Below are 13,980 nucleotides of genomic sequence, written 5' to 3'. Positions count from 1 at the left end.
CACACATGTACATCTAGGATTGAGAAATGTCCTGATCTTCAGYTTTTCTCTTACTAATAACATCAGACTTTAATGGGCCCTCAGTTTAAAAGGCACTTTAGAATATACTTTCCAAAAACAGCCATTGGGCCTTTTGCTCAAAGAGATCTATCAAGTATGTCTACAAAAAAAACTCCTGTAGTTTCTAAAAGCATCCTTTGATATAGAGGGTGTTGCTTTTGAGTGCCAGTCCAAGAAACTTTGGGGCTTCTTGTTTTTTTCTCAACACCTCCGATCCTGCTGAATTCAGCTGATGTTTTCAGTRCTTCCCAAACATTTGCCTATGGGATTTCAAAGTGGCAGGCAAAGGCAAAGGCATACAAAAATCACAGCATTTTGGCATTAGCACACACCCAGATAATGGCCTTTATTCTGCAGCTGCTGCTTGATCAGCAGCTACAAAATAATGCGGCCCTACTWGGGGGAAAACAAATAAGCAATCCAAATCACTCCGTATTAGTCCAGGCAGTTACCATATTTCTCAAAAGAGACCGGTGAAACTTCAAATATAAGCACCKACCTCAGCAGCGTGCACATTTTGACACTATGGAATTAACGAGAAACATCTGAAGCTAGTTGCGATTCAAGCAACAACAGCAGACCATTTCCCTGAAGACAGCGCCTATGCAATGAAGTGGTCTCCAGCAGCTGCTCCACTGCTCTCAGTTAGACAGTGCCTCTAAGGCCGCTGTGTCTAGCCAGTTAGTTCCTTGCATTTCCCCCRACAACATAAAAGGAGGCAGTAATTTGCTACCAGTATTTGACAAGGCATTACCAGTTGTAGCTAAAAAACAAATTAAATTTTTAACACCTCAATGCAGATTTTTTTTTAAGTTCCTGCTTGCTGCCCACCATGAACCTATTTTCTATATTGGGGGAGGGGGGAGGAATTTCTCAGGCCACTCCTCCGCAACACTCCTACTGACTGCAACCAGCCACTTCAGATCCCGGGTTTTATTTCTGGCAGCCATCTAGAGCATCATGTCACTGTCCACCCTGTTCATAAGTTGAAATACACAGGAAATTCAAGCCAAAGCAACTAGAAAGCAAAGTCTTCGCAGACCAACTCACCAGAAGCTAGATCCCCGAGAAGGGCTCAGGTCCTCCAGTTCCCATTAAAATAACAAGAATTGACTGCTCAGTGCTGTGTCTGGTTTAAATGTATGCAGGAGGCATYGAGCGTTACATAAGATGGTACAAGATACTTTCCCTCCTATGGAAAAGGATTCTTCCTGTCTAGCACACTGGGTTATTTTTAAAATACTGCTCCTTGGAGCCCAGAAAAAACACAAAAAAAGAAAGCCCCATCAGCCTGAATTATCTGCTCTTAAAAAACAAGCCATGGGCTGATTTTTGCACATAAATTATATGTTTCACAAGGCTTATTTTGAGTTACAGCTTCTTACATCACCTTGGGATATATTTTACACTGATTTATAGCTCCTTGGACTTGATTCTTATTTTCATTTAGTCCCACTTATAATTTTCAGGCAGAGTAAAGGGGGCCTCAAAGTAGATACAGGTTATGCTTATGCTTTAGCAGGAACGAAAAGCAGGCCACCTTTACACTCACTCACAACCTGATCGCGTACAGGGTGCATCTGAGACTTCGAAATCACATGAGAGTCCCACTGTATGTTATAATTCATGGTCTCTGAGTTTAGTCTCACAACTACAAGAGATGAAAACCAAAAGCAGAAATAAACACTTTTTAAAGCTCTTTTTGCCTCAGCAATAACAATACTAATGTGCAATACGCAGTAACGCATATTACCATTCAAACAAGGCAATAACAATTCATGGCAATGCCACAATGTTCCTAAGCAGCCACCATGTTCATTTTTACCTCCAGTCATCCTTTGAGAGGTTAGATAAAATATTCATCTCTTCATCATCTTGCAAAAGACGATACGCTGCACTAACGTGGTGATTTTCAAGCACAGAACGATCATTATATAGAATGGCTGAATCTGACCTGGCATTTCAAAAAAAAAAAAAAAAAAAACACAGGAAAAGTTATATTTCTTCCATATCTAGAGTCTCACATTCAGAAATTTTCCCTTGATCAGCTACAAAGATTAGTTCTTATTGCACAGACACTAGCATTTTAGGAGCACCTGTAATACTTTGTCCATTGCTGTTATTCAGTAAAGGAAAATTAAAGATCAAAATTCGCCATGAAGCTACCTCATCAGCTGAGACTCACCTAGTCTCTTTTTCACATATTAAAAAAAATAATAAAAAAAAAAGATATTGAGAACTTTCTGACTGTGAGAGATGCATAGACTTGAGGTTGAATCACCAGGTTCTTTTCCAGCTCTTGTGTATGTTACTTTCATATTGAAGCCTGACTGAGTCCAAGGAAGCAATTGCAAGATGTGTCCCAATACTGTTTCCAGCACAGCAAACCAGCTGTAAACAAGATATAACTGAACTGCCTTCTATCATCCATGCATTAGACTGTGCTGTACAGAAACGCAATTGCCATTGGGACAGAGTAAGACCAAAGGTATCTCACGCCTTATTTTTAGCTCCAGAGCATGGATCTGAAATTGCTGAATGGTTGAACTGGTCTGAAGATGAAGTGCTTGCTGGAAGTTAACAGCAATTCTAGGTGAGTGTAGTCTATTATAGACTCCACTCAGTTCTGCTTCCCAGAGAGGAGTTTTTCTCCTCTGACATTTTACACCCTCTGATGTTACAGGAATTAAATTAGATCCCTAATTCTTGCATGCATGAAGTGTAAGGACTATGAGTGTGCCTAGCCCTAGAACAGAGACAGAAATGCCTGTCACTGTTCCCAAGCTTCACTGAGCATATGTGTGGTTCATCCTTATCAGCCTTTAGATAGCTGTGATACACAGCATGATTCAGCTAACACATTCTAGACATCTAATTAAGAGTAAGATGAAATGTGTCTTCGAAACGCCCAAGTCTGTCCATTGTCTGYTGAGGACATCTCGTTTTGTTACTGGCATCAATAGATTCACACTATCAAAATAATACACAGATGTTAGGTGCTCAGTTATCACCAGAACTAGACATGTCACAGTCTTTGCATATGCTCGAATGTCGCTGTCTTCTTCATCTCTTAGTTCCAAAACAATGCCGGCCCAGTCCAGTCTGTGATCAACTAACTACTCACCAGCAATTTCCAAAGCTTTAAAAAGTAAGTGTGATATGAGTGCAATAACTTACCACTGAACAGTTAACTGTAAACACATGCCCTTGCTGCAGGTGTGATATTTCACGAAGTAAAAACAGTATCAGTGTGTAATGTTGGTATTCACTACTGCACAGAGATATTGAGGAGTATCTGATTTATGCAGTAAATGTTTGATTCTTAAAATTCAACCAGGAGAAATACTCTTGAAGTAAGGAATCTTCTCCAAAACTACACCACCATTATAATGATCATCAGCAATTTGTCTTTGGTGAATTACATGGAAATACTTTGAGACTTTCCCTTTTCCTGATTATTAATATAAAATAATGCTCAGGAAGTTAGAATATCTGTATTTCATTGTAAATGGCTAAGGAAGAGAAAACTAAATGCAGCGTGAGGAAGTGAACTTTCCTCCTCTCACACTTTCAAGCAAAAGCTTCTGCATTTCTGTACAGCTGTGCTGCTATTCGCTATAGGTTTTCCCCTCCATTTCCCATCCCTTCCTAGTGATTTACAAYAGCCTCACCGTGTCTGGATGTGAAAGTTGTTGGTGGTTCCAGTGTGTTCATAGTCGTGGATGGCAGCTGCGAAGATCATAGCAAAGATCTCCAGCTCTGTCAGCCAGTGCTGTAAAGAGATTACAGAGCAATCAGATAAGCTGTCATTTTCCCAGGCATTAAGGCTTTTGTCTTTTAAGGCAAACTATCCCCTGCTGACAGTCAACACTGCACATCATTGCCTTTTCCCTGCAGCCTGCCAGCTGTTCCAAAGCAAACTTCTCTTGCTGATACATGAAAGCTGAACCAGTGTTTTTCCTGAAGCTTCGTCTAAATAAATTGAACTTCAGCAAGATGGTTTCAGGAAATAATAAGGCTTGAGACAGAGAGGTAATATTTGCCCTTCTTAGACAGCAAAGTGGGAGGAAGAGAGAGAGGGAATCCTCAAGAAAATCAAGGTTCTTCAAGTAGAACTTGATGATACATATGTAGGTATCCACATACCACCAAGAGTATACATTTTCAGCTCTGATCATTTGGGTAGTGGACCCTCAAATACAGAAGAATGTCACTTATTTCCAATAACTAGAAGAGCTTTTGTGAGTCACTGAATCATGAGGAAAATAGGGAACACAGTCTCACAAGATGTATGTCTTGTTATTTACTTATAATTTAGAGAAACATCGGAGAAAGCCCTGAGGTCTTTTTTTTCCTAATTGCCTAGTCAAAATCTCATTTTTCAATGCTTAAGTTGCTTTTGACTTAGACTTCTAAATGACTCAGATGCTTTTAATGATTTTTCTCTGAGTCAATCAATCAATCAACTTATGTCTGTTTTTCCACCAGTAACATGCTAGAAGTGCTGTTAAGATCAAGTATATCAGAGACAAAGACTCTAGATTCTTTAGATATTGAAAATACTTTTATAAAATGCTCCTGCATTTTGGAGGTAACCTTTACCACAGTGGTTGCCACGGATTTTGGGTAACAACAGCACACCGTCAAACTGCAGGCATTTTCATAGAGCTTCATGTATGAAATGCCTTTTAATTTAAAATCCAGTAAAGACAGTATGGTTTCATAAACTCACTCCAGATGTTTACTATAGCTTAGGGACACCATTGCTCTGTTAACCACATGTTGGGGTTAACCATCAGTATCTGTGGGGTTCTGCATAGAGTGACCTATCTGGCTCTCTTCCTCCCTTCCATGGTAATTTCTGCATAATGACAGCAATCACAATACTTATTTGTCACCTTAATGCCTGAACTAGCCCCTTTTTCTGAGGTAGCCATGTAGCTCAAGAATAAAGCAAGCCTCCGCATTAAAGATTTCAGTTTGAAGATACTTGCCACAGATATTTTTCTCAAAACCACTGATCATCATCGAAGTAGCTCATTAAAAAAAAWTTTTTTTAATTATTATTATTATTGAAAGGAAAGCAGGGAAAAATCAAGAAATCAGTAGACACAGAGACTAAACCATCTCCTCTTTTTTACAGAATTTGTCCAGGACACGAAAGGAGAGCACTTGTAGACAAGTTTCCACTGCATTTCTATTTCCCGGAGTTACTTGTGAATGGGGAATGTTTTACAGCTGATGAAGGACATGATTTCAACTTTCACATACCAACCTTCTGTCAACTATAAGAGGCAAAAATACACATCAGCTGCATACAGCAAATCTGGGCTTCAACTTCCCAGCCATGCTCTACCATTTGCCAAATGGAGGCAGTGCAAACAAGAGAAAAAAAAGTCAGGCCCAACACCTAGGGACAGGCAGAGCAAATCAGTATTACCTACACATACATACTATAACTCATTTAGCCAGACAATCTAATGCAACTGCAACTTGAGTCCTTCTGGGCATCAGCTGGCAAGTCCCATGCCAACAGGACCTTGTGTCCCAACCTTAAAATGGCAGTGAGGTAGTGAGCTCTGGGCTTGAGGTCTCCTGTGTTGTCTCTTAGGACACTGCCTGGATATATAGGAAAAACGCTAACTAACCTGGATGCCCCATCAAGCGTTCTGTGTTGAAGATGATCAGGGTAATGTAGGTATTGAAACAGCGTAGAACACATGTGAGGAGAGGACTTAGATATCATTACAGTATTTGGGAAAGATCACAGAGTGCAGACTGGGATTACCATCGTGAACTGTGAATAATAAACAAATCACTTTAAATAACGGAGTCAAAATAGGCTTGTGAGTAATAGGAGGAAAAATAGCTGGTAAATAATTGGAACGTTTTAGTCTCCTTTTCAGCTACAACTTTGCAAGGAAAAATAAACAAGATGGCAAAGAGCCTGCAGAGGATGGATGCAATCTCCATCAAAGTGGCAATATTACTTTTTAGTAGCCTGTGATGGACTTCACCTTGCAGAACAGAAAGCTAGTTTTAAAGAACAAAGCCATCAGGAATGATTGAGAAAGCAGCAGGACACTGTCGCAGGGGAAGGCAGCAAGGAAATGTGAATGTTTTTCATTTCTAAAGGGTTGACAAAAACAAGCCAGAACAAAATCTTCAGAGACGATGGGGGGGTTGGGAGGAATGGCATGAAAGAGCAAGTATTGGCTTCCAAATTGAGAACAAGAATAGAGTAATGAGGCATGGTTGTCTTTCAAAAACATATAATAAATATGAAGAATTAGCTATTAAGGCAAGTCACTGGCATGTAAACAAAAGGGTCGATGTATACAAAAAGAAAAAGSAAAAGGAGGACTAGAGTTTCCAAATCTAACAAAATGAATTGAATGCCTTTCCAAGAAAATACTACAAAGCAAAGACAGCAATAATTAGCCTATTTCTTTTCCCAGACTTTACTATCTTTTGTTCCAAAGTAGTTAAAAGTTTCAGAGCCCATAGGCTCATGATTATCTGCTTATTAATCATAATAGTCTAGGGGAGAGAGGGTGCTCTCTTCCCACTTTGCTACAAACCGATGTGACAGAAATCCTGCACTTCCGCAGTTTTACAGGCTCACTGCATGAAAAGTTCTCTTGTAGTTCTTGACAGTATCAGAGAAAAAACACTTAAGCTTTTCAGTTTGCACCTCATTGTGTGGATTCACAAAAGAATCATAAGGTAATTCCAAATAATTATTGAGATTAATCAGAAAACAATATGAAAGAAAATAATAATCACAGTGAACAACAGAGTTAAGTAAAGGAAAGAAGTATTAAGCAAGCAAAAGGATGTCAGCTCTTGGAAAGGGTTCCTACATTTTGTGCTTGTGTACTAATCCTCCAAAAGAAAAACATCAGGAAGAATTCCAAATTCTCTTTCAACAATACTTTTATGAGAGAACCCAAAATATTGCAAAGTTGAAATCTAAGCAACATTGAAATATCACTGCTGGCACCCTGTATTGCGAGCCCCTTGTTCCTGTTAGGAGAAGAGTGCTTTTTTATTGTGCTACAGGAGATCCCAAACCAAAAGTCACACATAATCTGGCTGTGGGAACAACTACTCCTGGGAAACAGTAGACACATCTCTACATCCTCTGGAGTGCAACTCCACATAATGGTCTGAATGGGATACTTAGTCTGTGCGTAGCTTATTACAACAACAGAAATACAAAAGCAAAGACCTCAGCTCAGGCGAATGACTCAGACTTCAGGGCCTGAATATACAGAAATTCTCAGTTCCCCTTTATAGGTGTAGATCTGGAATATACTTATTCTCTGGCCTCTGCACATATTCTAGAACACTGTTTCCCCCTGGAAAAAATATTCCAGAGACCCTAAAAAAGAAAGTATTTCAACACTGCCGACTCCTTTTGTATTTGTCACTTCAAACATCAAGCACCCCAACAACAGACGACTTTGAAAGAAGCACAGACATAGATAATTTAATGGACATAGTTAAATGTATGAGAGAAAGAGAAAATCCCAGAAGATATACTCTAAAGGACAACAGGTTTGTGCAGTTGTTGCCAGATTGAGATGACCAAAACACATTACAAAAAGAATTGAAGATAGATATTTCTCTCTACCTTGGTTTTGCTTCTCAGTCAGATTGAAGTCTGAGATAGAGCTGATACTCTTGCTCTGACCAACTTTAGCACTTGAAAACGTGAACRCTTGTTTCTGGAATTGCCTTTACTGTCTACACGTTATATCTGTAGTATAGTGGAACCTGTATGTTGCATAGCAGCCTTGGCTAAACAGTCCACAGAAACTGTTTGCAATAGGTGCTTCCACTGAGATATTACTGGGCTATATTTAATGATAATAATAACATTCAAAGGCCTTTAATATTTTAACATGACATACCTTCAGAATGATCTGTCTTTTAGCCTGAGCTAATCCCTTTATATTGCAGAATCACTGTGCATAAAAGTGGAAGCAAATAAACTAAAATAATTTAATCCCCTTTACCTTTAAAGAAATATATTTTATAYTATCAAAGATGAAAGAGGCTGCCCTTTCTTTAAAGTCACTCTGAAACTGTGCATAAGTATAGCACTGAACATATATGTTTTATTGCCATATGGTGAAAAGGCAGGCAAACTCAGCTCTCACTTCCAGCATTAACAATGGGATTATAAGGCCAGAGAACTSCCTTCTCCTCTATCCCCAATGATTCAAACTCAGTCCTGTATTCAGGAAGGAGAAAATGGAGAAGCAGTACTATTCTACTCATATGATAATTCTAGAGTGATTTCTTAAATARCTTGACTCAATAAAAAATATTCAAATCTTTAAAACACAAAACCTAAATTTGCACCCAAGAAAACAAGAAATAATGCAAGCTGACGAAAACAGAAGGATTATACCTGTATGATATTATCAGCTATATGAAGTTGATACAGGCAGGCACATTATTCTCCTTCTCACTGAAATCTTTAGTATGGGRGGAGGGGGGAGTTACAGTCAGATGCTGTTCTTATCATCATCTCCCTTAGGTAGGTCAGTGGGAGCTCACAGGCACTGGTTCCACTGTAAAAAAATGACTGGCCTATAATCCTTACTTGGCYCTTATTTCCTAAAGATTTTTCAGCCAGGAAAAAGGAGAAAGTAGAGAAGTAATAAGGAAAAGCTTGCTTTGTTTTTTGTTTTCTCCAAAGCCTTTCTTCACATTCAAACAAAAATATGCTTTTAATTCAATAACATGAGCTTACGTCCAAGGAAGTTGAATGGAGCAAGGACACAGAAAACTAAGCAAATCTTTCCAGATTTGGTGGCACTATAAGTGAGTAAGTGTCRGGCTAGAGAATAAATATCTTGTCCTAGACTGAATGAAACATAGGATTGACAKTGAAACATATACAGCCAACTTCAGATAGCCAAGAATTTAGGTTGCTTATTAATATTTTGATCATAAATCGTTTTGATCATTTTCATCTCTTGCCTGAAACCAATGAGTAGGTAATGAGCAGTCCAATGATGTGAAAAAGGAAACAGAGTTTTATTATTATCATAATTGTTTTGCTCTGTTTCCTTCCCTTGCCTTTTACCTTATGCCTTACAGCTTTTGTATAATACCATTTTCAATTGCAAGTCAATAGCCTTACCAGCACTAAGTTCTCACCAGAAAAATGTTTAAAATAGTTACAATTGGGCTCTGAACAATTTATTGGGAAGGAAGTCAAACATATCCATACAAATAATCTGTGCATTGTAACACAGAGGTTGCAAAATATGAAGAAACCATCAAGATGATAGAAAATTCCCATGCACTCTTTCATGAACAGCTCAAGTCCACACCCTGTCCTAACAGGGCACAAAAGCAYTCTTAAAAATGAGGTGATTAAGAGTGAGAGCTAACAGTGTTTAAACTAAGACTACTCCTAGGGTGATAAAAAAATCCATAAACTAAATCTCCCATTGGTTGCCTTATTATACAGTTTTAACWGAAGAGGAAGATATACGAGAGAGTTTTCTTTGCCAAAATGCATAAAGCATCAACACATCTCTAGTTTACCAGACKGGCAAAAAAGCTTCACCTGAATGGTAGGAATCAATCATGAAACAGCAGCTTTCCTGAGAAAACTGTCTGTGCAGAAAAAAATAGCTCTGTGCGCTCCTTAGCTCATSTGGCTTTAACATCTTTAACTCCACAACAAGTAAGGAGCATGCCATGGATGAACACCTTGTTTCTAATGAACACCAACTATCTGTTTTACTTCTGTTTGGAGCCATGGAGTGAATGAGCATTTATCTGGCACAAGAGACTGGAGCCAGTGATCTGCAGCAAACCAAGGAACACACTAAACTGACAGCGTAGGTGCACCTCAGCKATTTCATAGCAAGCTTGCTATGTACATATGCAAAACCTATGCTTTTTCTACCTGCCACAGCATCTCTTTCTCTTGGAGAGAAAAAAATCCCAACTATGTTATTGCTCACTCATGTAATTGATGTCCTTCAAGTTCTCTCTTTGTTAACAAGAGAAGCCAACCTGCAGAAGGGACAAAATTAAAAGAAACCAATTCAGTGCTGAGGTAACACGAGCTAGAATAAAATAGCACTCATTCTTTCATAGCTGAGTTGCAGCAAAGATGCTAACAGGCTGAGAAGCAGCAAAGTAGAAAAAGGCAATTCTGAGCACACACAGACAGGAGCGTTGCTGAACATGTGGACCTGCTTTTATGCAGTCACTTTTCAGAGCCCCAAATGAAAAGTGTCCTTAAGCTGTTGGAGGAGAATAGGATCAATTTGTTCACCATTATAATGTAATTCACATTACTCAACACTTTAATATTCTTAATGACAACAGTCTTCAGTGCATTTTCATTAACCAATTCCTATAGAAATAGCAGCAACCAATTTGGGATCTTACACAGAGTTTTGATTATGTGTCCGTATTAGTTGCAAATTTGAGTTAAATCCTATTTATTTCAGACAAAATCAGGAGCAACTGACATAATTTAGGTCAGAATCARGCAGTCCAGATAAGGTTTGTGAAGACATATATCTGAAAGGAATCAGGCTTTATAAGGATTACCACTATTACCCAATCTACACTGAACAGCAGACTCARGACATGTTCACAGGAGGCACTGGAGCACACTGCTCCTGAGAGAAAAATACTCAGCTTAGCTTCAGAACTGAGAGTGATACTACTGTGGCAATACAGGGTTGCAGAAAGGTAGTCCATGCAAATAAAATGTCATTTCTGAGTTTAAGCAACTATATAGTTTCTGAAAATGGCCTAATAGACATATCAGGAGTTACACTACATCTTGTTAGCTTGCACTTTTCTGCCCTAGGCTCCATCACACAGAACAGCCTAATCTGCAGCATTATTTAAGGTTTTAATTGATTTGTGGAGAAAAAGGAGTCACCAAAGTAAAGGCAGAGACCCAAGTGTTACTAAGACTGGTGAAGGCTGCAAATTTTTATAGTGATGTCTTACAGCACACCTAGGATACTAGCGCCACAGGAAACAATGTTGGAAATTGTTTGGACAGAGTTACATGCAACCATTTGTTTCCCTCATCATTTTCTTGAACACTTCTCAGAAACAGAGCTTGGAACAGTTGGAAAGTATTCAGTAAGGTATGAGCTATGGTGAACTTCTGTTGATTTGGGTTCAAATCTGTGCACTGCATTACAGAGTCCCTGCACRTCCAACCACAGGTGCTTGCTTTGGCTACTTTTGAAAAGTTATAAGTGAAYGTATTTCAGTAAAATAAAGCACAATCCAATAGAATTGTAGGTATTAAAGTACCAGTCACAAAGATAGCAACCAGTTAATGACCACAATGTAACAACAGATAACATTGCAAAATGTTGAATATATTCACCTCCCTTTTACAGGTTTCTTTTGCCAATGCAAAGATCAAGGACAGATTATTTTCCAGGCAACAGAAGTGAGTGATAGGGTGAAACAAACTGCCATACTGGATCAAACTAAGTCATTTGGTTCGCTTTTCTGTCTTTGACAGTAGACAGGATTAAAAAGATGGGAGAGAATGACAAATAAGCCCTGTACACACTGAATATTCCCTATGATTTACTCTCCCCATTGAGTCGCTCAGGAACCTTCTAAGTTACCAGCTGAATCCAGACTACAACATCTATCACCACTGCAGAATCTATCCTCCCTTTTTCGTCTAATCTCTCTTCACACGTATTTCTACTACTTGTCTCCACAACTGCTGTGGGAAGGCACTGTGTCTGTTTCTCTTAAGCATTTTATTCCTTCCTGTCAGTGAGTTTATGAGAAAGCCGCATCTTTTGGGTTACACAGCACTTATAAGAATCTTGAGATAYTATTTCCACTTCAGAGGTGGAACACAGAGGTATAACGTAAACAAAAGGAGGAATCATTTCCTAGACTTCAACTGTCTGCAGGTGCTCTATGTAAACCAGTTCGGTTGCCATCGCTGTAGGGAATGAATGGAGATCAGCAYCTCCAGATGGTTCATGTCATTCTCAGATAAGTGGAATGAATTGTCCTCTAGAGGTACTGCCTGGCTCCACTAGGTAAAAATAAATAAAATAAAATAATAAAAAAAAAAAGGTAGACATTTTGCTTCTATGTGGATCAAGTTAGTTTAAATGAATCCCAACAAAAATGACTTGCCAGAATCACCCAGGAGAGCTGTAGCCGAGTGGAGAATCACACCTGGATTTCTCGTTTCTCTCCTTAYCTTCTGGCTCATTCATGCTCTCTCAGATCACAGTTAAAAGTTATCAGCATCTTCACTCACCTTCTTTTTCTAAATAATTTTAAGCATCTACTTTTCATTAGAACAGCCATATCAAATTAAGTTTGTCGATAGTGCAAATGGGTTCTACTGTGGATAATCATAATCTCCTTAGTGAGCAAAAACTGCTGTAATCTCATTATGCATTCAGGATGCCAACYCCTGTACTTACCGCTACGCCTGTCTTAAATAGGAGGTAATGGACCGTCTGTGTCACATCTGCGGCATGCATTAGGTTGTGATAAGGATTTTTGTGTTTGCTGTACCCAACCTCCAGAGCTTCCACAAAGGAGACCAGTGCAGAAATGGGGATCTAAGAAAAGCAGCACAAAGTTAAAAATGAAATAATTCTTTAATTGCTAGCATTTTGAGGGGGAGAGAGCCTCCAAATATCAGAGACCCTAAAGAAATGTTTGTATTTCACAAACAAATAACACCCTAAAATACCTTAAAGAGATGCTCAAGAGACAGTGAATCAAATTTACTTCCTCAAACTGGAACTTCCTATCCATAATTATAGTATGGATGAATCATTCCCACACATAAACACACACAAGTCAGTACACTACTAAATGCCAGCTGGAAGATACACACAGTATGAAAAGTAATAGATAGTACTTGATTGATTGCCCCTGGAGAAATAYCCCAACCAGGTCACAACTGTCTATCTGTTCCCCTCACACCCCACTGGTACATATCACAGCTTTACTATTCACATCCCAGATTTTTTAATGAAACGCACAATAGAGCAGATCTCAGATACTCTGCTAAGAGAAGTGTCGTTTATCAGACCTCTGGCTTTTCACTGCCAAATCCAGCCTTGACACATTTTATGGGCTTGCCATGTGTCTTCTCCACTGTGCACACCAGAGAAAATGAAATTCAGAGGATTTCTAGGGAGAACGCTATGCAGAGGGTGTCAGCTGCATATATAATGCAACTGGCAACATGTGTTCTCCAATGCTTATTTCATCTACTTAAACTGCAAATATCGTAAACTCTGATACTTCTATAGCTAGAATGGCACTCTTTTACCCTTAACTGTATCGTGGGAGGGTGCAGTTCTGACCAGCTATCATCTTTGGATGTTTCTGATCACACACAGGCAGTTTCTGAAGATGTACAGATGTCAGAGATATTTATAAATCCTTTCCAGCCAAAATGAGTGGGGAACCCCAGAGAGGATAAGCATTAGTGGAGAAAGGAATAATAGAGTATTTGGRTGGGGACAGTGGAAAAGATCTTCTGAGAACAATGTGTTCCTGATCCAAAGTCAAGCCTGTTTGAAACTGCAGTAAAAGATACAAAGCATTTGGATCTGGCAACTTCTCTGTCAAGCCAAGCTCTCATTTTTTTTTTTTTTTGCATACATGTTTGAGATGCTTATGAATCTCCAGGGAATGACACCATCATTCCCACAGAATCAAGTGTAATATTTTCCATAGACTTCAATGGGAAAGCCTGTTTGGAACCTATCCTTCTTCATGGTGTCCCACTGCAATTAAATAACATTTAGTCCTGTTTACTGCAAATAAGATTATTTTAACACTTAAGGGGAAACTATAGTGAGCACAAATCCCTCAAATACAGTTAAAATTGCATTCTGAATGGAACAAAGCAGA

At 38.9% G+C, this 13,980-nt stretch overlaps 1 protein-coding gene across 6 annotated transcripts in view; it reads right to left on the bottom strand.

Moving 5' to 3' along the window:
- The window catches only part of PDE1C (phosphodiesterase 1C), a 359,821-nt gene that overhangs the window by 105,654 nt on the left and 240,187 nt on the right, over window positions 1-13,980 (bottom strand). For all 6 annotated transcript variants that reach the window (XM_085303991.1, XM_085303982.1, XM_085304009.1 and 3 more), the window contains 3 exons: window positions 12,531-12,671; window positions 3,732-3,832; window positions 1,886-2,014 (listed from right to left, as the gene is read on the bottom strand). In XM_085303991.1, coding sequence (XP_085160117.1) covers window positions 1,886-2,014; window positions 3,732-3,832; window positions 12,531-12,671 — 371 coding nt within the window. The remainder of the gene's footprint in view (window positions 1-1,885; window positions 2,015-3,731; window positions 3,833-12,530; window positions 12,672-13,980) is intronic.

The sequence above is a fragment of the Rhea americana genome, unplaced genomic scaffold, assembly GCF_003343005.1.
Source record: "Rhea americana isolate MKP2758 unplaced genomic scaffold, rheAme1 scaffold_100, whole genome shotgun sequence".
NCBI classification, from domain to species: domain Eukaryota; kingdom Metazoa; phylum Chordata; class Aves; order Rheiformes; family Rheidae; genus Rhea; species Rhea americana.
Note: the sequence above shows the minus strand (reverse complement) of the source record. Positions and strands in the feature narration are given on the sequence as shown.